At 58.1% G+C, this 27,186-nt stretch overlaps 2 protein-coding genes across 2 annotated transcripts in view; both read left to right on the forward strand.

The window, feature by feature from the left end:
- Nucleotides 1–2,724: 2,724 nt before the first annotated feature.
- Nucleotides 2,725–14,294, forward strand: CDC6 (cell division cycle 6). Its single transcript, XM_073325665.2, has 12 exons — nt 2,725–2,765; nt 3,530–3,726; nt 5,966–6,223; nt 6,309–6,508; nt 7,961–8,136; nt 8,558–8,664; nt 9,045–9,184; nt 9,372–9,472; nt 10,876–10,940; nt 11,873–12,087; nt 12,459–12,599; nt 13,122–14,294. Exons 2-12 carry the CDS (start codon nt 3,546–3,548, stop codon nt 13,209–13,211), a joined length of 1,674 nt encoding a protein of 557 aa, XP_073181766.1. The 5' UTR covers nt 2,725–2,765; nt 3,530–3,545; the 3' UTR covers nt 13,212–14,294.
- A 5,026-nt stretch (nt 14,295–19,320) lies between these two features.
- Nucleotides 19,321–27,186, forward strand: part of RARA (retinoic acid receptor alpha) — a 65,010-nt gene continuing 57,144 nt past the window's right edge. Inside the window, exon 1 of the mRNA XM_073325661.1 lies at nt 19,321–19,411. The gene's annotated coding sequence lies outside the window, so the exon portion shown is untranslated. The remainder of the gene's footprint in view (nt 19,412–27,186) is intronic.

The raw sequence follows: 27,186 nt of genomic DNA on the forward strand, positions 1-27,186 counted from the left end.
CACCTGAGTTACCTACATCAGTCTGGGAGCTTCTCTGCAGAGTCCAGAGGTGGCAGGGCTGAGTGGACGCAACAATGGCATTGAAGCTAGAGTCAAGTCCTGTCCCCCCACTCCCTTTCTGAAAATTCTGCTTAGGAAACTTCTCAGAGCTGGGCACTACCCAAGGACTCCCGGCTTGCAGGGCAGCAGCAGCCTCTGGCCTAGTGGCTGAATGAGTAAGAACCCCACTTCCTCTGAGTAGAGGAATTCTGACCCAGTGCGTGCCCTGAACCCAGCTCTGTCGCAGCTCCCGGAGCTTGTCATTCTAAATTCTCCTCGAACTAGGGCTTCCATGAAGTCTGCGCGTGGCTGCTTCACCATAATTAAGGTAAATGTTCTGTGGAATGCTAATCATTAGTGCAGATGAGCACAGAGCCAGCTGGCACCATCACTGCCTGCCCAGTTTGCAGTACTGCCTTCAGATTTTAAAAATCCGCTACTTTCTGATCCACATAACTCCACGGCTTGTGGCCGGCTGCAGCAGGTTTGATTCTCCAGTAATAGGTGCTTAGAGCTGGCTGCTATTTTTCTCACGGGGTTGAGAAGCTGTGCTGTATAAACGGTACGGTACTGCCTTTTGATCCCGGAGACCTAGGGTCTAGTCTCAGCTCTGTGACCTGGGCAAGTCCCTCTGTGCCTCTCCCCCGCATCTGTTTAGATTATAAACCCTGGCTGGGCAGGAGCTGTCTCATGCATTGTGTTTGTAAGGTACCTAGTACACCGGGGCTCTGTTCTCAGTTCTCTGAACCTCACTACTATAGTTCATAAGAGGAAGATGTAATGTGTGCTCTTATCAGTTCTCTTTATTTTCTGGTCTGTGGGGAGGAGTGGAGGTGGGCCAAAGAGAAAACTTGGTTAATATTAACTCTTATCTCTGGGCACCTTGTCCCAGTTTGCATTTAGCAGGCTTCTTTAATAATACACCCAGGGCTGCTGACACCCTGCCCATCAGCCTTGGAGAGAGACTTAGATTTGTTAAAAGGGTAGGTTTAAGCATGCTTACAAAAAATACCTGAGTGGGTTTTTGTTTGTTTTTTTTAGTGGTAATGGCCCTCCAGCGATAGTGCGGGTAGCAGTGGTATAAATTTCCAGCCTAGCTCCTCAGCCACAGAGAAGAGGCTTCAGTCACTGGCTTCTCTGTGTTATGCCTGCTGAGGTAGGCTATGGATACTTGATCACCATAACTATCATGCCATAGCAGTCGGGGCTGGATCTGCACCACCCGTGGAGTTTCCTTAAGCAGCCTTCTGCCTCCCTGTCCTGTTACTAATTAATTAGTGATATAGTTAATTGTAGGGACTGTCCTTTTTCCTCAGCAGTGAGTGCAAATGTTTTCTCACTTTGTTGGGGCTACGTGCTCATGCCTTTGCTTTTCGTTGAAGGAGATGGATATGTGTGTATTGCTAATGGTATGGTCTGGCTCTGGTCCCTGAAGAAGAAGAGAGCACTACCCTTTCCAGTGGTGGTTGGATGGTCAGATCTTCCAAAGCTTGAGACCTGCCTGTGCCTTCCTATCCTGCTAACTCACCTGCCAGAACTGATCCAGGAGTTACAGATACCGCCCTTCTAACAGGCTGGGGCTAACCTGCTGTGTTCCTTGGCGGGGCTCACCAAGGGCCGAGCCTTGCTGCAGGAAGTAATCCTGCTCCTGGGTGGCTGTTAGAGCTGTGATTCATCTCACACTGGGAAAATAGGCAGCAGGTCTTCGCACAACCCACAGTCAACCTGTGGAACTCCTTGCCAGAGGATATGGACAAGGCCAAGACCATGACCATAACAGGGTTCAAAAAAGAACTAGATAAGTTCATGGAGGATAGGTCCATCAATAGCTATTAGCCCGGATGGGCAGGAATAGTGGCCCTAGCCTCTGTGTGCCAGAAGCTAGGAATGGGCAACAGGGGATGGATCACGGCCTGATAACCTGTCTGTTCATTCCCTCTGGGGCACCTGGCATTGGCCACTGGCAGCAGCGAGGACGCTGGGCGAGATGGGCCTTGGCTCTGACCCCGTGGGGGCAGTTCCTATGTTCTAAAAACCCTCCACCCCCGGTGCTCTGACGAGTCTCTCTGTGGCTCAGCCCCCCACTTGCTCCCCAAACACAGGGCTCCCTACGCCCCCCTCCTGCTGCTCCCAAGCCTGCATTTTCCCTCTCTGGCCCTCAGCCCCAGCGTCCAGCCCCGGGCGTTTGCAAACCCCCCCCGCACGTAGCTGGGGGGGGGACAGGGAGCGTCTGCCTCCCTCCCCAACAGCAGGGGCCCCTGGAGCTGCTGGCCCGAGGCCGTGGCTGAGTCCGCTCCTGCCTGGCGCCGCTCCGGGCCGGGCTGTCCCTGGGCCCCCCCGCTCCAGGGCGTATCGCAGCCGCCAGCTCCTGTCCCGCGCGGGCTGTCCGTCAGGCCCAGCACGTGTCTTTCCCCGGGGACTCCATCTCCCGGCATGCACTGCGCCCCGTGAGCACGCGATGCGGCCTCAGCTCTGCCGCATAGGCTGCTGGGAGCCGTAGTCCTCCGCGGGGGCCTCGGTTTCCGGGAGGGAAGGGGGAGGGGGTCGCGGCGGCTCCCTGGGCGCTGATTGGCTGCCGGGCGGCTCGGCTTGGCGCGGAGGCGCGCGATTGGCGGAGGCGCCGGGCAGAGGAGCCTATGGGGCGCGTGGGCGGGGCTGGTTCGGGCCGGTGGCGCGAAGTGAGAGGGAGAACGCTGAGGTGTTTGGCGCCGAGCGGCCGGAGCCGGGTGAGAGAGGCGCGGGGCCGGGTCTGGGGGGGCCCGAGGGGCTGGGTTGGGGCCCGGTTTGGGGGGGCTGAGGTGAGAAAGCGGGGGGGGGTCGTGGTGTCTGGTTGGGGGGGGCTGAGGTGAGAAAGGGGGTGGCGGGAGGGCGTGGTGTCTGCTTTGGGGGGGCTGAAGTGAGAAAGGGGGGTCGTGGTGTCTGGTTGGGGGGGCTGAGGTGAGAAAGGGGGGGCGGGGTGGCTGGGTGGGGGGCTGAAGTGAGAAAGGGGGGGCGGGGTGTCTGGGTGGGGGGCTGAGGAGAAAGGGGGGTGGCTGGGGGCGGGGGGGCTGAGGTGAGAAAGGGGGGTGGCAGGGGGCGTGGTGTCTGCTTTGGGGGGGCTGAGGTGAGAAAGGGGGGGCGGGGTGGCTGGGTGGGGGGCTGAAGTGAGAAAGGGGGGGCGGGGTGTCTGGGTGGGGGGCTGAGGAGAAAGGGGGGTGGCTGGGGGCGGGGGGGCTGAGGTGAGAAAGGGGGGTGGCAGGGGGGCGTGGTGCCTGGTTGTGGGGGCGGGGGGAGTATTCCTGGCGAGTGTGTTCTTGGCTGAGTCCCCTGGCTCCAGCCTGCTCCTGTGAAGGGGGTAGCCGGGGGCAGCTCTTCCAGCTGCCCGGGAGGGTCGGGGGTTTCCCATCTAGCTGCTGAGCCTCCCCCCTTCCCCGCCCAGCGTTGTGTGGGGGGCCGGTGCCCCTTATGGGGAGGGGATGAGTCTGAGGCCAGTGGTTCCCCTGCCTCCCAGGTATCGTGTGGCAGCCATGCCCAGCACCAGGTCCCAGACCCAGGCTGCTATTGACTTCCCCCGGAGGAAACAGCCCAGGACGCCTGTCGCACGCGCTGGGGCTTACAGAGATGCCACATCGAACCCCACCAGGGTGACTCTCCTGCCTCTCTCACCCGGGGAGACGGTCCTGCCGCTGAGCCCCCGCAAACGCCTAGGTGAGGTACTGCCAGGGGACTTACCCTGCCCCCCACCTCTTGCAGGGCCAGAACCTTAATGAGTTCAGGGTTCCTGGCTCCCAGCCCCACGCTTGGAGCTCACCATTCCCACAGGCGTTACCAGGCTGTCCCCTACGCCCCACAGACAGCAGGCTTTCTTTTCCTTTCCACCTGGAAAAAGGAGACACTGTGATTGCTAAATGCCTGAGAACTGGGCCTTGTTTCTTGGGTAGCAAATAACTACCTGGTTGGTCATCCTGGGGGAGGGGTGGCAAACACTCAGCCCATGGGCCAAGTCCAGTTCTTTTGCATCTCCAGAATCCAAGGGCTTGTCAACGCTAGAAAATTTTGCCCCTTTAAGTATGTCAGTATAGTTAGAGTGATGCAAGCCTCCTCATGTGGCTGCATATATAAGGCACTTCTACACTGATGCAACTTCAGCCACACAGGAGCTTAGACCTGTATAACCATGTCAGTAAAATATCACGCTCCTAACTGACACAATTATATCGGTAAAACTTTTATTTCCAACCCCCCACCCCAAATACCAAAGAGCGTGTCAGTTATGAACTGTGTGTAACTAAGGCAGTACTGACTCAGGTCTCAAGACAGCCTAGACCAGCGGTGTCCATTCCCCACTCCACTCATCACTGAAATATTCACTCTTAGGGTCCTAGATTATTTTAGTGGGTGGAATAGGGGAGTGGAAACGGAGCCCAGGGATGTGGAGGTGGGATCTAGGGTTGCCAGGTGTCCGGTTTTCGACCAGAACGCCTGGTCAGAAAAGGACCCTGGCAGCTCCGGTTAGCATTAAAAGTCTGGTCGACAACGCAGCAGGACAAGGCAGGCTCCCTGTGGCTACCGGAAGCAGCAGCATGTCCCCCCCTCCTGATCCTATGTGTAGGGACAGCCAGGGGGCTCCATATGCTGCCCCTGTCCCAAGCACCAGCTCTGCAGCTCCCATTGGCCAGAGCCCCCTGGCTGCCCCTCCGCCTAGGAACCAGAGTGGGAACATGCCGCTGCTTCTGGGAGCTGCTTGAGGTAAGCGCTGCTTGGAGCCTGCACCCTGACCCCCTCCTTCACCCCAATCCCCTGACCCAGCTCGGAGCCTCCTTGTGCACCCTGAACCCCTCATTTCTGGCTTCACCCTGGAACCTGCAGCCCCCTCAGAACCTGTACCCCCTCCCATACCCCAACTCCCTGCCTCAGCCCGGAGCCCTCTCCCATACTCCAAACCCCTCGGTGCCACCTCAGAGCCCCCTTCTGCACACCAAACCCCTCATCCCTCGCTGCACCTCCAGTCAGAGGCCTCACCCCCTCCCGCATCCCAACCCACTCAGCCCGGAGCCCCCTTCTGCACTCTGAACCCCTCAGCCCCATGTCGGAGCCCCCTCCTGAACCCCGGAGCCTTCACCCCCTCTTGAACCCCAACCTCCTGAGCCAGCATGGTGAAAATGAGCAGATGGGAGTGGGGGGGCGGTGCGGTAAGCGTTTTTGGTTTTGTGCAAGTAGAAAGTTGGCAACCCTAGTGGTACCTAGGAGTTGCTGCAGGGCAAAGAGATCAGAGAAGTGGGAGAGGAAGATGGGGAAGGAAGGAAACGAGGCAGGAATAGTGCTGTTTCTAAAGGGCAGCAAGTTTTTCCACTAAGTGATGATGAAAATGACAAGACACTGAACAAATAAGCCAGGGTGACCGAAAGCTTAGTCACTGCATAAATGCTGTTACACTTTTAATCTGTGCCAGCCTCTGCTGAGGTCAGAAGTGAGACGTGGTCCTAAATGGAAACCACTGCCCAGGGATTGCAGTGAAAGTTAACACCTGTGTTAGACCCAGCAGGCTTTTCCTGGGCCCTGTAGACTAAGGGAAGTTTCCCCCTCCCTGAGGCCAATGCAGGATTGTTTTATTGTCTTAACCCAGCCTAATATGAAGGATCCCAAGCAACAGATGAAACTGCTCCCCTGGGAGGCTGGCCCACAGCTGGATAAGTCTGTCTCACGGACCTTTTGCTATTATCGGGGCTAAATTTTCCCCTTGGCCCATTAATTGTAGTTACCACTGCTGGGTGCCATTCTAAATTTCTCAAGGGGTTGACATCCTAGCCTGTCTTTCAGAGCGTGCCTTAATCCTGCAATGTAAGTTGGTCCCTTGTCACGGCATCCAGATGCCAGACCTTCCTCCAGCCATTTACCTCTCCATTGGCCCCTGCTACCTATTGAACTTGACGCTTCTCTCCTGTAGGTGATGACAACCTGTGCAACATCCCTCAATCACTGCCCTGCTCCCCAACAAAACAGAGCAAGAAGGAGAATGAGCTCCTATCTGCCTCTCACAAGGGGCGATGCTTGTTCTTCAGCGAGCAGCCAACGACTGAGTCTCCTGGCAAGAGGAAAAACTTGGTGCCATCCCCACTCCACAAGCGGCAGGAGACCCCAAGAAGCTCGGAGCGCTCTCGTCTCAACAAGGAACCTGTGTGCAACCAGCTGTTCAAGCAGGAAAGTAGGTGTTGATGCAATGTCTGGTAGAGAACAAGCCCCAGGGCAGCTCCGCAACCTTCTCTGATGTGTTTCTTTATCTGGCATAGGCACTTGTTATCAGCAGGCGAAGAGTGTTCTGCACACGGCTGTCCCTGACCGGCTTCTTGCCAGGGAGAAGGAGACTGATGCTATCAGGCGGTTCCTGAAAGAGCATGTCTGTGGGGAGAAACCTGGCAGTCTTTACATCTCTGGTGCTCCTGGCACTGGAAAAACTGCCTGTCTGAGCAGAATCCTGCAAGACTTCCAGGTATGGCTGTGCTTGGAGGTTCAGACACCTGTCTCAAATGCTCTGTTATGGATGTCAGTGTCTCTTCTGTAGCTACAGCAGGAACATGCCTACTTGCTATAAACCCAGTGTACCCCCTACCTTTGACAAACAAAATCTGATCCCCATGAAATCTTTCTTGGGTGATCTTATGTGGGATGGATTTTCCTGGGAAGCGTGAGGCAAATCACACAAGTGGTTCGGAGCATACAGGGAAGGGAGCAAACAATGGGGTGACTTTGGTTCTCCGGCCCCTCCTTAAGGCTGCTCTTCTGGCTCACCACAGCTCAAACACTTTGGCCTTAATGTTTCATGTTTGGTTTAATCTGCCATCCCCAGTCAGCATTAGCACCTCTTATTACTGCAGTTTGGGCATGTCGTAGCTCCATGTATGTGCAGAGTAATCTACGAACCCTGGTCCCTGTCGTGTGGTGCTTAGTCTGGTTCAGGCAGTTAAATGCAGTGCATGTGGAGGGGGAATAACGAGATAGAGCATGTGCAGAGTGGGGTTTGAGGAGGAGATAGTTGAGGGCATTTCCTCAAGAAGAGGGGAAGATGCCATGAGAATCGGAGTAGGAGAAAGGAGTAAGTGTGCACTAGATACGCTTCAGGTGCACCACTGTAGAGTAGACTCTTCCTACAGAGATGGAAGGGCTTCGTCCATTGCTTTAGTTAATCCATGTCTTTGAGAAGCGGTAGCTGGGTTGAGGGAAGAATTCTTCCCCTGCCCTAGCACTGTCTACACGGGAGCTTTGCTCGGCTTAATTACATCTCTTGTGGATGAATTTTTCATCCCCCTGAGTGATGTAGCCAGCTTGATCTAAGGCGATGGCTATGCTACAGAGCTTAAAGCAGCACGGCTGCTGCACTGCTAATGCAGACGCTCTAAGCCGACAGGAGAGAGTTCTCCTGTCAACTTAATTACCCCCGTCCTCGTGAGCGGTGGTAGCTCTGTTGGCAGAAGAGGTTCTTCCATCAACGTAACCCTGTCCACAACAGCGCTTAGGTCAGTGTGACTTGCATTGCTCAGGGGGGGTGGCTTATTCACATCCCTGAGCAACATAACTTATACCGACTGAAGTTCTAGTGTGCACACAGCCTGAGTTTTAGGTGTAGACCAGGCCTGAGGCCGAGGGACATAATGGGGAGAGAAAGAGAGACAAATACAACACCTTGAAAGTGAGGTTGGGAGGCATGAATTTGCTGTGATGATGCTGTGGGACTGGTGCACTGGGAAAGGGAGCTGGCTGCTAGCCAGTCTCCGCTCTGGACAGACTGTCAAAGCCTGGGTCAGCTGAGCTGCGTTGTCCTGTGCTCCGGTGCGCTGATCTGCTTGGCTCGCCTGAGCCTTTGCCTGGCGCAGGAGGGTGAGTGGGATGGGATCTGAACTGTGGCTCACTGGCTCTCTAACTCTCCCTTTTCTCCCTGTGGCAGAATGAACTCCCGGGCAGCAAAACCATTGTCCTGAACTGCATGTCCCTCAGCAGCTCCCAGGCTGTGTTCCCAGCCATAGCTGAGCAGATGGGCCAGCAGGGGGCATCCAAGGTAGCTGGGAGAGACTTGGTGAGGAAGCTGGAGAAGCAGCTGACAGCAGAGGGGACGCCCATGATGTGAGTACCCTGTTCCGAAACTCTCCTGAAGTGTTGTGAGCCAGAGGCTGGGCCTGTGTGATAGCTGTGTTCCCAGCCAAGATTCCCCTAGTCATTGCAGCTGGTTAACTGCCAGAAGAGGGAGCTGATCGGTGCCTCTCTGCACCCAGGGGCTGAGGGCTTGATTTTCCAGAGGTGCAGAGCATTGCCAGCTGCAGTGGAAGTCAGGAGGAGATGTGGGTGCTTGGCATCTTGGGATAACCAGGCCCTTATTTTGTTACTAAGTACAGGCTGTGTCAGGGAAGGATTGCACCCTGCCTCTGCCATGCCCCAGCACAGAAGGGGAGTGCCCCGCCATGCCTCAGCAGGGGCTGGTTAGTCTCCATGCCCCCAGGGTAAAGCCTCGGTGCTGAGCTGGGCTTTCTTTCCTGCCTTTGCATAGCGTGCTGGTGCTGGATGAGATGGACCAGCTGGACAGCAAAGGACAGGACGTGCTCTACACAGTGTTCGAGTGGCCCTGGCTCATTGGCTCCAGGCTTGTCCTCATCGGTAAGTGTGTCAGTTGTGCTGTGACAATGCTTTGGCCTGGTGCTGCCATTGAAATGCCCTGTGGCTGCAGAAGCTTTGTGTCGGAGTGCCCTGAGGGGATGGCACGTATCCACCCTCCTGCAGGAGGTGCCCTGACATTTTTCCTCTTGGAGAAAGCTGGGGAAGATTATGAAGCTGGTTTCTGGCAACAGAAATCAGCCTAGTTATAGTAGCAAACCTATCACCTGATAGGTGTGTTTAAAAACTGCCCTTGCCCAGCCCCAGGATGCATGATCGATGCAGGGCCTTGCACATGATATTCTAACCCTGGGCTTTGGAAGATCTCCCCACTCCCTGTTAGCCTAGGCTGCCATTCTCAATAGCCTCAATGTGCTTCACAGGAGTGGCCAATGCCCTGGACCTCACGGACCGGATCCTGGCCAGGCTACAGGCCCGGCCCAAGTGCAAACCCCAGCTACTAAACTTCCCACCTTACACAAAGGAGCAGATTGCCTCAATCCTGCAGGAACGGCTGAGACAGGTAAGAACCCAGGGACCAAGTCCACATGGGCTCATCCCCTTCTCTGGGGAACAAGCTTAGACTCCTGAGCCGTTATACACAGAGATCTGGAACCAAACGAGCAGCTTTCTGGTGCTGTATTGGACCACCTGAGGCTTCTGCAGTGGAGACCTCTCCATAACTGCCCTGTGCCCCGTTTTCTTGGCAGGTGTCTGGTGATCAGGTCCTGGACAGCACTGCTGTCCAGTTCTGTGCCCGGAAAGTCTCTGCCGTTTCGGGAGATGCTCGCAAGGCACTGGATGTATGCAGGTAAATGCCGCCGCCTTGCCCTGCTGCCTCTGAAGGCAGGCTCCTTACCCAGTGTCCTTTGAGCGAATGTGACTTAAGGCTCCATTATGCCGCTGCTTCCCTGGCATTGAAAGGAGGGCTTGCATCACTCCAGGCATGCTGCCTCCTGACCATGTTAATGTCTGAGACGTTCGCAGTCCATTACCTATGGAGGGTGAGACAACGGGCTGCTGCCAGCCCTCCCTGCTGTGACTAGAGATTGGTTAATTACATTTGTATTGCAGAAGGCCCCATTAGCAGCTCTCAAGCAGGCTTCTTTATGAAGCTGAACCAGTTTTTCTTTCAGAATTTTTTTCTCTCCTCGTTCTTTCTTTCTGGGGCTGTTTTCCTCCTCCAGTTTCATTGTAGGTGGGACTTCTCTACCGCACTGGGGACACTTCCTTTGCTGGGGCACATCACTTCCAGAAAGGGGTGCCAGTTAAGCCTGTGCCAAAGGGTACATTCTGGACTATCCTGTTGCTTGGGGCTTCCGCACTGGCACAAGGACAGGTGCCATCCTGAGCTGGGAGTGTGGGAGAAGCAGGGCTGTCCCAATAGGAAAACAGCTGTATTGGAGGGACATTGGCCACCAGTTTGGGCCCAGAATTTGGGCTGGGAGGGACTAGGAAAAACTTACACTAGAATGCTGTAGAAGTCAGGTTGCTCCCCCCACCCAGATCTGAACCTTCCCCTGCTATGCTGGCCACCCAAATGCCGCATCATCTTGCCAGGCATGCAGTGGTTCTCTTGCTTCCTTTTGTGGTCCACTTCTTAAAATCAAATGATTTCCTGGGCGCCTCCTCTCCCAGCCTCCATCCATCAGTGACCCTGCAGCAACTAGAGGATTTTGTCTCATTAGGGCCATGTTTAGAGATGAAAATGAGCTCCTGTTAATGGGCTGTGTGCTGCTGTTTGTATCCCACAACTTCTGTATTCATGCTGGTTTAGCTTCTCTCCCTGGGTGCAGGGCTTATTACTTACTGGCTGTGATACTGCCTGCCCGGGAATTCTTGGGAGATTGGGTCCAGCCTTCTGGGAGTGGGGTGGGGTGAGTTGGTGCCTAAAAAGTGATCACAGCTGAAGGAGGGGGTGCAGCAGTCCCATAGCGGCATGACCCAGGCTGCAGCTAGCAGTGAGCATCCCTGCTTGGAGACGAATGGATGCCCCGTTGTTGTTAGGGGACCATTCTTTAGTGGGGCAGTCAGGGGGGTCCAGGTGTGGGGCATGCCATGGGGATTTACCCGAGTCCATGCAAACCCTTCATGTTCCAAGCTGCTCTGATTCAGTGCAGAGGGGCAAGGGTGCTGCTGGCAGGTCTGGGGCGTTAGGTTTTGACAAGCCCCAAAGGCTCAGTCTAAAGTAGCTTGCGTAAATCTGTGTCCTAGGCGAGCCATTGAGATTGTGGAGTTGGACGTGAGAAGCCAGACTGTCCTCAAACCACTGCCTGGCTGTAAGTAGTTGCCGCCAGCCTGAGTCAGGAAGCTCTGCACTCTTGGCTTTTATTTTTCTGTCAGTCTCCTCGACCTTAATTGTAGCCTTCCTTGCCAATGGCGTGTTTTGCGCATTACTGGAATGGAACTCCCCAAGAGATTGAACAAACGCCTGGCACGCAAGGAGCTTTCCTTCCAGCTCTCTGGAAGCAAAAGCCCTGGATGTGAAGGTCACACCTGCTCTTGTCTCTGGGGCTGGCTTTAACTAGAATGAAAGCACTTAAGTGTAGGTGTGAAATAGCAGCTCCCAAAAGGGGGCGATAGAGTGGGCGGGAGAGCTTGGGATAGGAGCCGTGGAACCTTTCCAAGTGCAAGCTGTACATAGGGGCTGTGCGTGGGGGGGTATTAGCACAGCCGTGTCTCAGCCCGTGTTCCAAAGGACTTCAGCCCTTCCCCTTGGATTTTTGGCTGCCATATGCAGGATGTGCTGCTCTTAGGGGTGGCTAAAACATCCCCCACTCTTGGGTCCTCATCAATTTTGTGACCATATATATAGAATATGAGTCTCTCTCCCACTACTCCTGGTGCTTCAGACTATAATAAGATGAAGTTTGCTTTAAAAAATCCGCTTTTCTTTGCACCATTTTATGCCGCTGGCATTTTGCCCTGCCATGTCCTAACAGCGAAACTAGATGGATCAGTTTCACTTCCTGGTTCCCACGCACTGGCCCAGGGCTGCAGGATTTGGGTTCCCAATGCGATGGGGGAGGAAGGGATAGTTACATCCCACTCAAACCCATGGCGTCTGACAACTCGGACTTGACTGAGTTGCCTTTAGCAGTAGCCAATACACTGTGTGTTCTGCCCTGACCTATTTCCTGTCCTTAGTCTTGTATTGCTTCTATATTGATCAAACCACAACTCCTCTGACTCAGCATTGTCTGGCCTACAGGTAAATCGCCCACTACATCTGCCTCGGTTTCCCCAGTTCCTAGGAGAGTTGGGCTCCCACACATATCCCAGGTGATCTCAGATGTGTATGGTGACAGGATGGCCCTGGGAAATGATAGGGCCAGTGACTCCTTCCCCCTGCAGCAGAAGATCCTGGTCTGCTCCCTGCTGCTCCTAGCCAGGCAGCTGAAAGCCAAGGAGGTGACACTGGGGAAGGTGAGTCAGACCATTGGGTTGTACGGCTAGACGATCCTGCAGCAGAAGCTGAGCTCTTTGCCTCGTGCCCTAGTCCAACGGCAGTAGGTTGGGGGTTGCAAATCCCTGGGAAGGACAGTCTCTTCCACCTCACTGGTCCAGTCGTGAGCCCCACTGGGCATATGATGTGGGCCAGTCTTGTTTGCTCTCTAGCAACTCCCCGGCAGGTGCTCAGAGTGATGTTGACACATTCTGGAGGGGGAATTAGGTCTAGCCACACACCTGGAGATGGTCAGCCCGGGGAGGGTGCTGAGGCTTGCTGGCACCTGTGCATCTCCCTCACCTGCATTCAGTGGCTGTGGGTAATGTCTGCTCCCTCCCTCCTCTTGCAGCTACATGAAGCCTACAGCAGAGTCTGCCAGCAGCAGCAGATGGCAGCTGTAGCCCACTCCGAATGCCTCTCCCTCGCCACCCTCTTGGAATCCAGGGGCATCCTGGCACTGAAGAAAGCCAAGGAAGCCAGGCTCACAAAGGTACCCCTACAAACCATGCTGCTTTTTCCCCATGGACAGGCTCCAAAGGGAGCCGCTGCAGAAGGGGCGTGGCTGTGACACACAGGCCTTGAGGGCGAGCGGAGGAGAGCACTGGAAAATGCAGGGTTAGCTGGGGAGCCAGCAGGGTCGAGGAGAACCCTGAAGGGGGCATGTACAGCAGCGGAGGGCTGCCCTGACCTTACAGTTAGGTTCCCAGACCAGTAAGCTCTGTCGTGGGGACATTTTAACTCCTGGAGGATCTGACACCGACCGTTCTCGGAGGCGGGCTACAGACGGAAGGCACTAGTGCTTTGCTCTGGTGGTGGGCTAGGTGGGCCAGTGCGGGAGTGGCAGGATAGCAGGCTATTGTTGGTCAGCTGCACGGGGGCAGTTCCTGTTGGTGCTGCTGCTTCTATGGACTCTGTAACATCGGGTGAGGGTTTGAGTAGCCTGGGCCGTGCTCATTGGCTACCACGGATGCTGGGCAGGTCTGTGTAGTAAGGAGCCTTGTCTCTCCTCCAGGTTTCCCTGAAGATAGAGGAGAGGGATGTGGAACATGCCCTCAAGGACGGCGTCTTGGTTGGAAACATCTTGGCAGGGGGGCGGCTCTAGACTCATCTACCTTGATGCCTCTTTTTCAAAGGGATGTGGCTCTCTCCATATCTTATACAAATAACTGCATGGGCTCCGTTGTCCGCGGTAACAACCTTTGCTGAAGGTCACGCTGAGCCATGGCAGTGGAGCGTTTAAAAGGATGAATTTGATCTGCCTTCATCTCACGGCATCTTGTTATAAAGCTGCCTCGTTTGTTTTTAACTGTATACTTGTTTTTAAACATGCTGCCGGCTGAGGTGGATAATGCCCTGTGTCGGAGACAAAGCCAAACTGACCCTCCTTGTGGTGGATTTTGAACTGTTTGGGAATGGCTGAAGGCCCTACCCTCAGCCTCTTGCAGGGCTTCATCTCCCTCTTGGATCCAGGATGTTTGCTGGCCATCCTGACATCCTTTCCCCACAACCTGCACGTACGCCATCATGTTGCCCTTTTTGAACAGCTGGAGATCAAAGAGATGGTGCTCAGGCAGCAAGAGTCTGTTTGGAGAAACGAAACCATTAGCAGTGCGAGAGGCTGCAGGAGGAAATGAGATGGCAGGCGCTGCGCTCCCAACCCAGGCTCCTTTGAAGTCTGGTTATTTCCGCGTAGCAGATGTCGCTCTTAGTGAGGCTGAATGTCTCTGGGGCTCGATCAGGGCTTAGTATGAAGCCCTGAGGGCTGTGTGTATCTTACTGTTCAAGCTGTGGATACATTTATTCCTTCTTCTTTGTGGCATTATGAAGAGTCACGTTAGGCCTCTTCCAAAAGACCTGGTTTCTTCTCCCCTTTCCTGCGCAGTAGAACAGAACATCTGTCCTATGACCCCACCCAGCCTGCATCCTGCTCTGCACATCGGAGGTTCCTAATCTCACCGTTGGTTTTTAATTTGATCTACTCTTTCCTCTTCCATCCCTCCCCCAACCCCTTGTCCCGAAGAAGTGACCCACTTCAGACCTTGTGATGTATTCGCCCTTGGAGCAAGGTTTCTCCAGCAGGGGGCATTCTTGTAGTACAATGACCGGTGCTTCTGTCGCCTGGAACAAGTTTGTAAAGTTTGAGGAAGCTGTATTGCGTGTGTGAGGCCAAACAGCGTGGGGATTCTGGGCAACTCCTTCTCCTATCTATTTTTAAATTAAAAAGTAGCCTTTCTGGGTTGAAAATGACTTATTGTCTGCACACAGTGTCATCTGTTTGTAATGAGCCTCTTGTGAGAGCATAGACCAGACAAATGTGTGCCAATGCAGTGAACATTTGGCATGTGTTATGTCCCTCCCTAACCTCTCTGTCCCCCACATCTCCCAGGTTAGAGCTGCCCTTGGGTGGACTCACTCCTGTAGCAGATGTGTTTTGAAAGGCAGGTGCAAGGACACAACTCCACTGAGAGACAGGCCCAGCTGTATTTACAGGTTGGGAAACATAAAAAAGCCTCCACTCTCACTGATGTGTGGCACTCTCTGACCAGCTCGACAGACACATTGAAACTATCCTCCAGTGCTGAGAAGACACAATTACATTTTCTGCAGCTTATGTTAAAAATAATACAGGCTTTGACAAAATCGTAGCTTGCTTGATAGGCCAGCTATTCCTCCCCCTTCTGGTGCCGTCCTCAAAAGGGGTTCAGTGGGGATGTGAGACTGATGCTAACTTGTCTGGAGCCCCTCTGCTATCCCATGGGGTGCTCCGATTCTCCACACACATTGCAGGGAGGGGTAAGCTGCCACCACGCATGGCCAGTGCAGCATGTGGTGTAATCAGTGGGAACTCTCTGATGCCCACTGTTTTAAATGGAGTGGGATGTATGGTCCCCAAGCAACCCAGGTTCCTGGCTACTGGAACCCATCTAGGCCCTGCGCTACAAGGAGTTTCTGTGGTGCTGTTCACCCAGTCTAGTCCATTAGCCTTTGCCATTCTCATAGCAGGTGAATAAAGAAAGGGGAGGTGGCCTGAAGTAGGCTGACTGGCTGTACAGTGAATGCTGGAGCCCCCCTGTTCCTGCTATCAACGCTTAAGGGGAAGGGGTGTGTGGATAGCTTCTACCTTTTCTAGGATCTGTGCCCCTCTAACAGTCACCCAGTGTGGAAAACGCCAGTGGGCAAAGTTAAAGGGCTGCTGGTGAAGATGAGCTGTGGTCTAATAAGAAGCAGGCTCGGAGCAGGATTGAGAACAGATGGGAGCCTTGATTTAAATGGCATTTTATTGGCTGTGGAGACCTTGAGAGAGACAGTTGTTCCTGCAGCTACTGTCTGTACTGGGTCCAGTGCCAGATGGTCCAAACTGTTCGCAAATTTGCAAAGATGCTGGCAGCAAGATACGGGTCAGCCAGAGCCACCACAACAGATACGGCCTTGTGGGCTGCTGTTTCCTTCTTACCCTCTGCAGCTCCCAGCACCAGCTTGCTGTGCTGGCAAGCTGAAAGCTGATTTATTTTTAACCACCCCTGCTGCAGCCTCCCAGTGGGATCTGCGAATCCCTTTGGTTCCTCTCCTGTCGTGGCTGGTTGCTATCCAGGGTAGAAAAGACTCCAGCTTGGTCTTCCCTAGTGCTAATGGCACCTGCAGGGCCTTGAGAATGAGGACTGCTGTCAGAAAAGGCAACAGCTCCTTACTGCTGCTGATCACTCACTCTCCAGGCTGCAAAGAGGGTGTGGTGTCCATGCAGCAGCGGAGTGGGGCTGTGCTGTGCTCATGGAGGGGATGGCGCCTGAAAGAAATCCTCTGCGTAGAAATTAAAGCCCACCGAGACCTGGCCCTTTCTAAGTGCAGGCTTTAATCCCCTTGAGTGAGGACTTTGCTGCTATTAATCAGAGACAGGGCTTGAGCCGAGCACTTCCAGAGCAGGTCTGCACCTGGCAGCTGATGTCAAGAGGAGAGGCAGGTGCCTCTGTGACCGAGCACCACACCTACACTAGAGAAAAATGCAGCTGTTTCTTTCGTTCTTTCCCCCAGTGAAGGTTAGAGGCCTGGCGTGCCTTAGGGGCTGGCCCCAAGTAACTGGCACAGAGCTGGAGCAGAGCTGGCAAGCAATGGGATGAAGTGGCACTAATTTCCAACAGCCTGGCTGCATGTCACCTTGCTGGGCTGTTGGCTAGTGGGCTTGAAGCTACTCTGAGGGGAAAGGGATGTGGAGGTGCGGGGGAGACCATGTTTGTCCTGGAAGCAGCGGGGGCTGGCAAGGTGCAGAGGAGGGGGCTGAAGTGACCTAGGGTACAGACCCCTTTCAGGCTTGCCTCTTAGTCGTGCCTCCAAGCTCGGCCTGTGCGTAAAACAGGCTCGTCCGTTTGAACCAATTGTCCTGATGGGGCTAGCGTGCAGCTGCCCTCTGCCAGTCGGATTTGAATTGTTCAGCTATGTGGCATAGGCCCTGTACTGCTGCTTGCTAATGGAGGAGGGGCTGCTGCTGGGAGGCTCTGGGCAGGGCCGTGCTGAGCGGCTCTGGCATAGGAGGGAAGCTCTGGGGTGTCTAAGAAGAGCAGATAGTTTGGCACCATGGCTGGGCATGGTCCCAACACCCCCTCCCTCCCCGCCTTGGCCTGGAGTACAGACCTGGTGGCCCCTTTTCTCAACAATTGATGGCTGTGGGATGAAGGCCGGGCTCCCGCAGTCAGTGGTGCATATGCAGGGCCCTCAGCCTAGCTTCATACAACAGCTGACTGTGCCCTGGCAATAGGGCTCCCTTTTTATTTTAAAGGCACTAATTGGGTTCTGAATCACGCTAGACTGCTTTGATCTCTCAACCATTTCCCACACAGCCTGCAACAGCCTCATCAGCAATTTCTAATGAGGGGGCCCAACTGTCTCCTCTAGGCCCTCTTCCACCCCTCCCATCCCTGCCTATTAGGCCCGGTACCGCCCCCCTGCACTGCTTGGCAATGACGCTGGGAGGTGTAGTCTGTATTTCTTACATGCCTGGGGGGTGGGGTCAGGCGCCCCAGCATGACTGCAGTGCCTCTGAGTGCAGAGGGGTGCCCCCTTCTGGCCAGGCAGCAGAGCGGCTGTACTGCATTAGTGCCATCTGCCTGAGAGACTTGAACCCAAGCCCCTCGCAGGCAGCCGGTAGAGCCTGTTTTCCCTGCTGCCCTTTGGCAATGGATGGAACCCTTTTAACAATGCTCATTAACAGGTTGAACCTGTCCTGCTACATGTGGTCATTGGAGATCCCCAGGAGTCAGGGTGGTACTGCCAAGGTCTGGAGCATGGTCCACCGTGGGTCATTACACTCTGCCTCCCTGAATCCAACGCCCCTTCCCTAGAGTCATACCTGTGTGATGGTCGAACACTGGTGCTGTTCCACCCCAGAGGAGATTGCAGATCAGCAGCAGGCACAGTAATTCCTGTGTGTAGGTAGGTCCTGATCTATCTGCGTGGTTGGACCTCTGCACGGCTGGGGCATGGGCACCAGGATCCAGCCTCCTGGAGCAGTTTACAGGATCTGCAGAGCACTTTGGGCAAAGAAAGGAGCGAGAGAGTGTGGATTGTTCTCATCTCTGCTCTTACCCCTCCGCACCCCCTAGCTCCCTGGTCCCCCAAAGATGCCTTTGTTTACAGCAGGGCTGCGCCCCCAGCCTGGGATGGGTGCCCCAGAGGGAGCCCTGCCGTTACAAGGGGATCCTTATGAACCTTTTGGTTTTACAGTCGCTTCAGGAACGGAGCAGGTGCGTTTGACTCCTGGCAGCAGCCTGGGTGCTTGAGGATGACAGCGGTGGTGACATGCGGTGCGGGTGAGGTCAAGGGCAGAGCAGGTGATGGGCAAGCTGTGGGGCTGTGTGATGAAGCAGGACTGTTCTTAATGTTTCCTCTGAATATTCTGGGGGTGCCTCAGTTTCCCCTATGCAATTCTTAAGTATCTAGGTGGGGGGATAAGGGTGTATGATTGTTGCAGAGCCCTAGAGGGCAGGTGCGTGCAGGGGTCTGGACACAGAGAATGGCCAACACCCTGTTTCCTGGCAACTGATGGCCTGAGCCCTTTCCCGCTGCAAGGTGAGAGCTAAAGGGTTGGAGAACAAAGGAACCAGGTGACCTCCTGGCCTGGAAAGGGACAAATCCCGGAGGAGGATGGGCTGGAGGGGGAGGCAGTTTGGGGCTGGCTGGGGACCAGGAGTCAAGTGCAGATGTGGTTGTCGGGCTCACTGCCCCCCAGAATGGACCCAGCTGAGGGGTCCTGTTCTCTGCACCTACGAACTCTGTGTTAGACCATGTTCCTGTTGTCTAATAAACCTCTGTTTTACTGGCTGGCTGAGAGTCACGTCTGACTACGGCGTTGGGGGGCAGGACCCTCTGGCTTCCCCAGGACCCCACCTGGGCGGACTCGCTGGGGGAAGCACACGGAGGGGCAGAGGATGCTGAATGCTCCGAGGTCAGACTCAGGAAGGTGGAAGCCGGGTGAGCTGTGTGTCCTGCAGACAGGCTGCTCCCAGAGAGGAGACTTCCCCAGAGTCCTGCCTGGCTTCATGGGGAGCAGTTCCAGAGCATCGTCCAGGGACTCTGTGACAGGCTCGGGGAAGCCCCTCCCTCAAAACCCCACCACTTCCACCCCAGCACCTTGCAGCAGAGAGTCCCACATGGGGTGGCTAGGTGATGGCTCCGAGTAGAAGTGTTGTAGGGAAACTCCCTGCAGATTGTTTCCTTTCACATATTTATTTAATCCGCTGGAAGCCAATAAAAACATCCTTGCTGCCAGCGTGGGAAGCTGCCTGGACCCTGGGGAGATGGCCCAGTTCCCTGGGGCCTGGGGGGGTAGAGAAGAGGCAGGAATGGGATGGAAACAGGAGGGGAAGGAAGAAGGGTGGGTTGGCTTTTTAACACTCTCCTGAGCCTGAAAGCCTCCCTCCAAAGGCCTCCGTCTCCCCATGTCTACGTGGGCCTGTGCATATCTCCCCTCTGATTATCTCCTTGGCCTCCTTCCCCCGGTCTATAGTGGGGGTAGCATCGCATCTGAGGCGCCCCCCCCGGGTTGAGCTTAGCCCCCTTATTGCTGGGGATTTGGGGGGCCCTTAGACTGCTCCCCGCAGTCCGTGTGCCCCCGAGCCCGCCTGGCAATGAGCCGCCAAGGCCCCAGATGGGCCACCCTGGCGCGGAGCCGGCCAGGCGCTAGGACCCGGGGCAGTCGAGTTCCTGTTGCCGCCGCAGACGGTGCAAACACTCACTCCCCCAGAAGCAGGGGAATCCTGGCTGCTGGCTTCCAGGAGGGCTTCCCCCGAGCGGCCCCCTGACCCCCGCCAGGTAAGCGAGCCCCGCCGCCCCCTCAAAGGCGAGCTTCCCGCTCTGTAGCGCCTCTGCCCCGGGGCGCCCCCAGCCCGGCCGCGGGGCAGCTGCTGCAGGGCCCCTGAGCCCCAGAAAGTTGTGGGGGGTGGGGGGGGGGGGCTCCTTCCCTTTCGTGCCTTTGCTCGTGTCCGCCCCACCCCGGCGGCTGCACTTTGTCCCGGGTGGGGGTGGGCGGGGCGAGCTTGTCTCTGCAAACTGCCGCCCCCCGCCCCCCCGAGCTTTGCAAACTCTCCGGCAGCCCCCGAGCGCAGGGAGCTGCAAACTGCTGCTGCGGGGAAGGAGAAGTGGGAAAGGCTGGGGCGAGCCGCCGGCCTGGGCTGGCAGGAAATCCAGCGCGGAGCCTGGGCTGGCTCCCACAGGGGCAGGGCCCTGGGGCGGGGGGGCTGGACCCGCCGTCTGCACGGGCAGGGCTGGGCTCTCGGTGCCAAGCCGGAGGAGGAGCTGATGTGAACTTTCCCCACGTCCAGGGCTGGGGCTAGGCAGTCCCGTCTCCAGCCCTGTCTTGCTCTCCAGAGTCCCGGGGCCAGGGCTCTGTTTGCCGGCTGCCAGCCGGGCACGGGGGCTGCAGGGCCCGGGGGGGCGAGGTGGAAACGAGACATGAAAGGCAGGGGCAGAGCCCTGAAGCCACGTGATGTTCGTTACAGCTGTTGTCTGCCAGCTGGATCTGTGTGTGTCCCCCCCCCACTCCCCAATGCAACATAAATGGCCCTGTCTGTACAACTCCGCTTTCTGCTCTCGGCTGAGCCGAGCGCCTGGGAGACTTGGAGCAAAGTTTCGCCGGTGCCGGGCTTCGGCTCCGGCTTCTCTGTTGTGCCGTTGCTAAAAGCCTGCTGCCAGCTTCACCCCAGAGGTGGCTGCATTTCAGGGTTGGCCGAGAGAGAGATTTCCAGCAGAACCTGGAAGGCTTGAAATGGGAGCTGGGTAATTCTGAATTAGGGGCAGGGGCAAAATCTCCACTTTTTCCGATTCATTCCAAAAGCCAAAGCAGGATGTTGGGGGCTTTTTGAGCAACAGAAGAGATTAAAGCCTGGAACAAAACTGCAAATATCTGTGTGCCAAGGGCTGTGTTTGCTGCTCTCAGACTGAAAGCCAGGATGGCCCCGATCCTGCCTAAGGCGACGCACGCGCAGGCCTGACGACGGGACAAGTTGAAGGGTTCTGGTTAGACACGGACTAGGCTGGTTTTTGGGGTCCCCGGCACAGACTCTTGAGTTCCCAGTGGCTGGGAGTCAGGCCCCTGGGCTCTGGCGGTGGTTAGAGCAGCCGGACATCTGGCCAGTGAAGGGAGGCTAACTGGCTGTTTTCTGGTTGCGCGGCTGTTGTACCCAGGGCTGGGGGGCAGAGAAATGGGGCAGGCATCCTCGCTACACCCCAGCCTTCCTGTGGGCCTGACGAGGGGGAGGAACCGGGCCTGGTGGCACAACCAGTTGCAAGGCCAGACCCGCGCCAGGCAGTGCCCCCCAGGTTCCAGGACTCTCCCCTGCCAGGGCCCCAGTGTGCTGCGGGTGCCGGGCCAGGGAGCCCTCTGCCATTGTGCATGTGTCCCAAACCTGGGCTTTGCAAAGGGTGGGGGGGCATTGTCTCTGTGCTGTGGATGGGGAAACCGAAGCACAAAATGGCATGGACGTGCCTCAGGTTGCACAGCCAGTCAGTGGCTGGGCTGGGAACAGAACCCAGGAGTCCTGACTCCAGTTGTGTCCTGTAAACGAGCCGCCATTGTCTTGCCCTGACCAACGTTTGCCTCCTCCCTGCCCGCCCCCGCCGACAGCACTGGAGATCTGCCAGGACCTGCTCTGAGTGGGTCTGTGTGTGGGCACCCTGCCAGGCATTGCCAGCTGCTGTGTGCGTGCCCAGGGGTTGGATCTCAGAGCAGCCATGGTGCCAGGGCTGGGCCGGGCAGCTGCCTGAGGCAGGGGGTGCATTGCGCCCAGAGGTGGGGTGGGGACTCGGTCCCTGCTGCCGTCTCTGCCCTGTGATCCCCATCGGTCCCCGGGCCTGGGGGAGGGGTGCAACACTTGGTGCTGTTGGGGAGCACCTGGGTGTCCCCACTTATTGGCAGTGTGTGGGGGGTGTTGCTCTGCCTGACATGCGGCTTGCCAGCTCCCTGGCTGTACGTTGCGGGTACTCTCCCCGGCCCCGTGTAATTATCTCACGGCTCCGCTGGCTGCTGAGCGAATGTAGGTCATGCAGATGGGTGAGTCCTGGATTTCCATCAATTAGAGCATGCAGGGGGACGGGGAGGGCAGCTCGTTCAGTGCCATGGCACCAGCCAGCCCTTCTCGCCTGGTCCATCTCTCTCCCTCCTGCTGCAGGACTGGCTGGCCTATGGGTTAGCACTCAGTGTGGGGACCCCATCCAGCCATCCTGGGGGCTAACACCCTCCGCGGGCTGGTGGGAGAAGTGGATTCACCTCCCAGTCCAGAGTGATAGGAGCGGGGTGGTGTCCAGAGCTCAACAGCCCCCCCTCCTGGCTGAGTAATGGGCGGGGGGAGGTATTGACCAGATTTGGGGGTGGGCGGAGGAGCATCCTCTGCTGTCGCGTTCATTTGACTGGAGCCCGGAATCAGACCTCTTGCCAGTTTGGGGTGATGGGGGGCAGCGGGGTCTAGACTGGGGAGGGGCTGGGAGCCAGGACTCCTGGGTTCGATCCCTGACTCTGCCAGTGACTCACTGTGTGAGCTGGAGGTTCACTCTCTGTGCCTCAGTTTCCCAGATGTATAATGACAATTGGGAGGAGAGAGGCTTTGAGATCGTTGGCAAGATTGCACTAGACTAAGCTCCATGTGTCTGGCAGGGAAAGGGGCCTGTCTGCCAGTTGGGTCTGGATGGGCTCCACCCTCCCCAGGGCAGATGGGGGGATGGAAACTGGAGAGGATGGGGGCCTGGGCTGTCCCCGGCCTGGCCTCGGAAGCGCAAACCTTCCAGCAGCCTGGGAGGGGGCCTTCTGAAAATGCACCCCCAGCTCAGCCGGTCACGGTGCCTGTCAGTCCTGCCCCCTCAGCCCCATGCTGTCCCTGCTTCTCCTTCCCCCTCCCAGCCCCCTGTAATGGCCGCACCCTCTGATCTCCAGCAGCCTCCAGTACTGAAATCAGGGTGGGTCAAGGGGACTTGATTAGATTTGTGTGGCTGAGTGGGGCCTTTCGGAGTGGGGGTGGGAGCTGGGAGTTAGGACTCCTGGGTTCTTTTCCCAGCTCTGCTTCAGACTCCCTGTGTGACCCTGGGTGAATCCCTTCTGTGTGCCTCAGTTTTCCCCCGCTGTCATTGGGGGGGCGGGGGGACTTTGCTGTGGTTTCCCCCACTGGCCATGTCCCCACAGTGCAGACAGGTGAGGTTACCCCCCCTGACTATCACCCCTCCCAAAGCTGGGACCAGCTTCTCCCCCGACAGTGCTGTCTCCCTTCTCGTGCTCCCCAATGCCAGAGTGAGTCTCCCGGTTCCATTCCCCTCCCCCTCCCCCCTGAGCACCCCCCCCCATTCTCATTTCTTGCTCTATGGCTCCACGGCCCATCGGGCGCCCGAGGGAGCTAATCGGATCTGACAGCTGAGAAATACCACGTTGGCTTTTAGGCCGAGAGTCGGGGATGGGGGGGGAGTGCGGGGGATGGGGGTGCCAGCTGATCTTACAGGGGCTGGATGGGCCTATGGTGAAACCCACCCCCCGCGTAAGGGATGTGCTGAGCACAGCAAGGCCTCTGCCATTCCTGCTGTCCAGCAGCAGGTAGTTCCACAGGCTCCGGCCATCCCCATCCCCGCGGGAGCCCTGCGCTTGGCAGGCCCGCACTATGGCCCAATAGGAGGACAGGCCTGTGCGGGGAGGGGCCAATCCAGGGGACCTGGGGAGCAGTGGGGGATGGCTCAGCTCCCTGGGTCACTGCTGACCCGAGCCGGCCGGAGTCATTTCCCAAATGGGCCCCGGGAGCAAGCCCTGTGCCAGCTGGCCTTGTCTCTCCATGCACTTCACCTGCCTGCTCAGCCCCCCAGGTGTCAGGGGCTGCAGGTCAGGAGTGAGGGGCACCAGCAGAGTGGGGGGCAGGGACCCCAGCACGGGGCTAACAGGGCTGCAGGTCAGGAGTGAGGGGCACTGGCATGTTGACGAATAACCTTGTCATTCATCCCACTGGCCGCTAGGTGTCGCTGCTGCTCAGTGCTGGGAGGCCCCATGTTGGGGGGGGGGCTCTAGGGCTCTGAGCCAGCCCCCCCTCACCCCCAATGGACCCCTGGCACCTTCAGCCAGGAGCCCTGTGAGCTGGGACAGGCCCTGCCTGCTGCCCCTCCGCTGCCCCCCCCCCCCCCAGGCCTGGTGCAGCCAGGGCCGGTCCCGCTGCCTGGTGGGGGCGGGCGGGGGGGGGGGGTTGCTCTTGGCTGGCTCCTTAGCTCCTGACCTTTCGCCAAGTTGGCTGGGAGTGGGTGGCGGAGGGGCCTCCGGGCGCCTGCTCCCAGCTCCATCCTCCCGCGCCTGGCGCCCGGCCAGGGCCTTCGCCAGCGACCGGCCGGGCCTTGGGCACCGACCCAAAGGTGGGAAGCTCCCCCGGGTGAGGGAGGGGCAGGCAGGAAAGGGGAGGGGCCTCCCCAGCCCCCCTCATCACTGAGATTCCCTGTTACCAGCATTGGCGTGAACTAGCCAGTGTCCCCTGGGAGGGTGAGAGGAGCCAGAGCAGGGGGGCTGGGAGCCAGGACTCCTGGGTTCCAGCCCTGGCTCTGACACTCTCTGGCTGTGGAGGGGGTGTGGATCATTTCTCTCCCTGCCGTGCCTCAGTTTCCCTCCATCCCCTGGGGCTGATGCCTGACCTACAGGAATCGTTCAGTGTTTATGGGTCCCTGCATGGAGGGCGCATGTGGGAAGTGGGGCAGCATCTTGCCCAGAATCACCCACCAGGGCAACTGCTGAGCTCCTTGTGCCCCTTGCTCCCGACCCGCAGCCCCCTGCTGTCCCAGCCCTGGGCTCCCCACGCATGCTAGGAAATGCTTCAGCAGCTGGGCGGGGACGGGGAGAGCTGTGTCTGGTTGGGCGGGAGGGAAGTGCCTGCCCTTTTCCCAGTGCTGCCCAGTCCTGGAGTGTTGCCAGAGGCTGGGAATGGGTCACTGGATGATTCCCTGTTCGGTTCATTCCCTCTGGGGCAGCTGGCCCGGGCCGCACTCGGCAGACAGGACACTGGGCTGGACGGACCTTTGGTCTGACCCAGTCTGACCGTTCTTGTATAGTAAGGATTTGGGCTGCTCTCATCACCCCCATTTTACTGGGTGTGGGGGGAAACTGAGGCACCCAGCGAGGGCAGGTCAGGCCTTGACGTCACAGGGCGAGTTGGTGGCAGAGCTGGGGAGACTGAACCCAGGTGTCCTGGCTCCCCGGCCCTTGCCCCCCTTGTCTCTCCTGTCCCTGCTGCCCATGGTCCCTGCTTTACCAGGAAGCCTCCCACCCCCGTGCGCTGCCTGGGAGCAGGAGTTAAGCAGATAATGTGCCAGGGCTATTTATAGCTGTGCATTCCCTGGCATGTGTGGACGTGCAGAGCGCGGGGGGGACGTGGGGGAGCTCTGGGGCGGGTTCAGCTGAGGCTGCTGGTCTCTGTCTGAGGCAGCGAGGGGCTGAGCTGGGGGGTGACGGGACAGCATTGATGGAGAGGGGAGCGGGAGAGGCAGCGGGTGGCCCCAGGCTCTGCCCCTCCCCTACCCAGGGGACCCTCTGGGCTCCGCCCTCCCAGATCCTGCCCCTGGAGGCTGGGGTGGGGCTGGGGAGCTTTCGGGGCAGCTGGGGCGGCCTCATCCCACGCGGGGCTGCTGGCGTCCTTGGGGAGCCCTGGGAGCTCCTCCCCTGGCACCGCGGCATACCCAGGTGCTGTGCACAGCCGTGCTGGTGTCACCCTGGCTGAGCCGGGGCTCAGCTCTCCCCAGGGTGACAGGAGCTGGGATGCCCCTGCCCCGAGTCTCTGCCATGACTCATCCCCAGCATCGTCCTGGCTCTGGTACGAAACGCGGGCCCCATGACGCCAGTAGGAAGGAAAAGGCCGTGGGGTTTCTGCCAACCGCAGTGACGCCGGTGTGACGGGGGAGGGCGAGTCTGCCAGGGCCCTGGCCCCCGCCAGGGCCCTGGCCCCCCCCAGGAAAGGGAAACCTTCAAGGCAGATCGGGGAGCTGTTCAGATTGGGGGATCCCCCCTGCCTGCACAGGGCCCCCCAGTCCCGCCCCTCCCCTTCGCAGGGGTGACCGGGATGTGCCCCGCAGGCTCCAATCTGTGTACCCTGCCCGGGCTGGAGGGCTTGTTGATTGTAGGGTTGCTGTCATGGGGGGGAGGGGGGGCGATGCCAAGCAGAGGTGAGAAACAGCCTTGTTGGCTGCCCGGACTCCTGGGTTCACGCTGCGCCGGCAGGTGCTACAGGAGCTGTTTGGGGGGCTGCCCCCCCGGTCCCGTCACAATCTGGAGGAGACCCTGACACTGTCCTGCCCCCTCCCCCATGGTGCTGCCCCCCCCATGGTGCTGCTATGCCCAGCAGGAGCCCCCCAGGCATTGTGGGTAATGGCTGCCGGTGCTAAAAATAGACTAGGGAAACCTGTCATCCCCGTTCCTCCCGGGTTAATTTCCAGACAGAGCGGGGGGGGGGGGGGCGGACAAGCCCCCAGCTCTGCCCTGGCGTCCGGAGGCCTGGCTGGGAGTGGGGTCCTGCTGCTCCGGCTCCGTGGGGTGTCGGGGGAACAAATTTGGGGAATGGGGTTGGCTCAGGTGCTGGTGCCATCTGGGCAGCGCCACCCCCTGGGAGAACACCCTGAATGGGCACTGGGGGGCAGTCGGGGGCCTCAGCAGCACCCCCCCAACGAAGCCTCCCCCATCCCCAGCCGGCTGCTCCCGGGTGCCGGCTGGGCTGCCAGCCCTTTGCCTGAGCCTGATTGGGGCTGACGTGGGCAGGGGGCTCCCTGCAGCCTGCCCCTCTGGGGCTGCCCGGTAAAGGTCACTTGGGGGGGGGAGGCGGGGGACACGAGCTCTTTGCTGTGTTCGAATGAGCCAGGCCTCCCCCTCCCCGTGGTGCCCACCTCCCAGCCACTAAGGGGTTAAACAGGCTGTTGGGGCCCGCCTAGGAAGGGGGATGTGAATGTGGAGGGGACAGAGAGACAGCGGGGCCCAGGGACTGGTCAGGGGGGAAGCCAGGACACCTGGGTTCTATCCCTGACTCTGGGAGGGGAGTGGGGTCTAGTGGTTAGAGCAGGGAGGCTGGGAGCCCGGACTCCCAGGGTCTGTACTACAGGGACTTATGCTGTTACCTGGTGGATGATAGGCCCTGATCCACTCCCCAGGCCCAGCTCAAATGAGGGGCTCTGTCGGGCTGGCCTGTCCCAGCACTGACATGCAGCCACCTCTGGGGGAGCCCAGCAGCTGGCCCCGAGGGGTCCCTGTGCCCAGCGTTGACCCGCGGCTGCCAGCGCAGGGGAAGGAGCCGCCCTGCCCAACATGCGCTGTGGGCTCGCTGCTCTTGGGGCCACCAGGCAGCTCAGGGAGTGTCTGCCTGCCGAAGGGGGCACTCGGAGCCCATGTTTGCCCAGCTCTGGTATCAGGGGCAGTTGGAAATGGGAGACTTCCCCCCCCGGATGGCACAAAGGCCCCCGTGTCCTTCCCCATCACGCCTCACTGGCAGTCTGGGACCCTGCCATGGGCACGGGGGGCGCAGAACCTTGGTGAGGACCCCCTGCTACTGGCGGGGCCGGGGCCAGTCCCTCAGGGCAAGGGACGGTGGGTGGCATGGACT

Source organism: Lepidochelys kempii, chromosome 27 (genome assembly GCF_965140285.1).
Source record: "Lepidochelys kempii isolate rLepKem1 chromosome 27, rLepKem1.hap1, whole genome shotgun sequence".
Lineage (NCBI taxonomy): Eukaryota > Metazoa > Chordata > Testudines > Cheloniidae > Lepidochelys > Lepidochelys kempii.

Coding starts and splice junctions, on each gene's coding strand:
- CDC6 (XM_073325665.2), top strand. CDS start 3,546: ATGCCCAGCACCAGGTCCCAGACCCAGGCTGCTATTGACTTCCCCCGG. Junction 6,224..6,308: donor CCAGCTGTTCAAGCAGGAAA/GTAGGTGTTGAT, acceptor TATCTGGCATAG/GCACTTGTTATCAGCAGGCG. Junction 8,665..9,044: donor CTCCAGGCTTGTCCTCATCG/GTAAGTGTGTCA, acceptor TGTGCTTCACAG/GAGTGGCCAATGCCCTGGAC.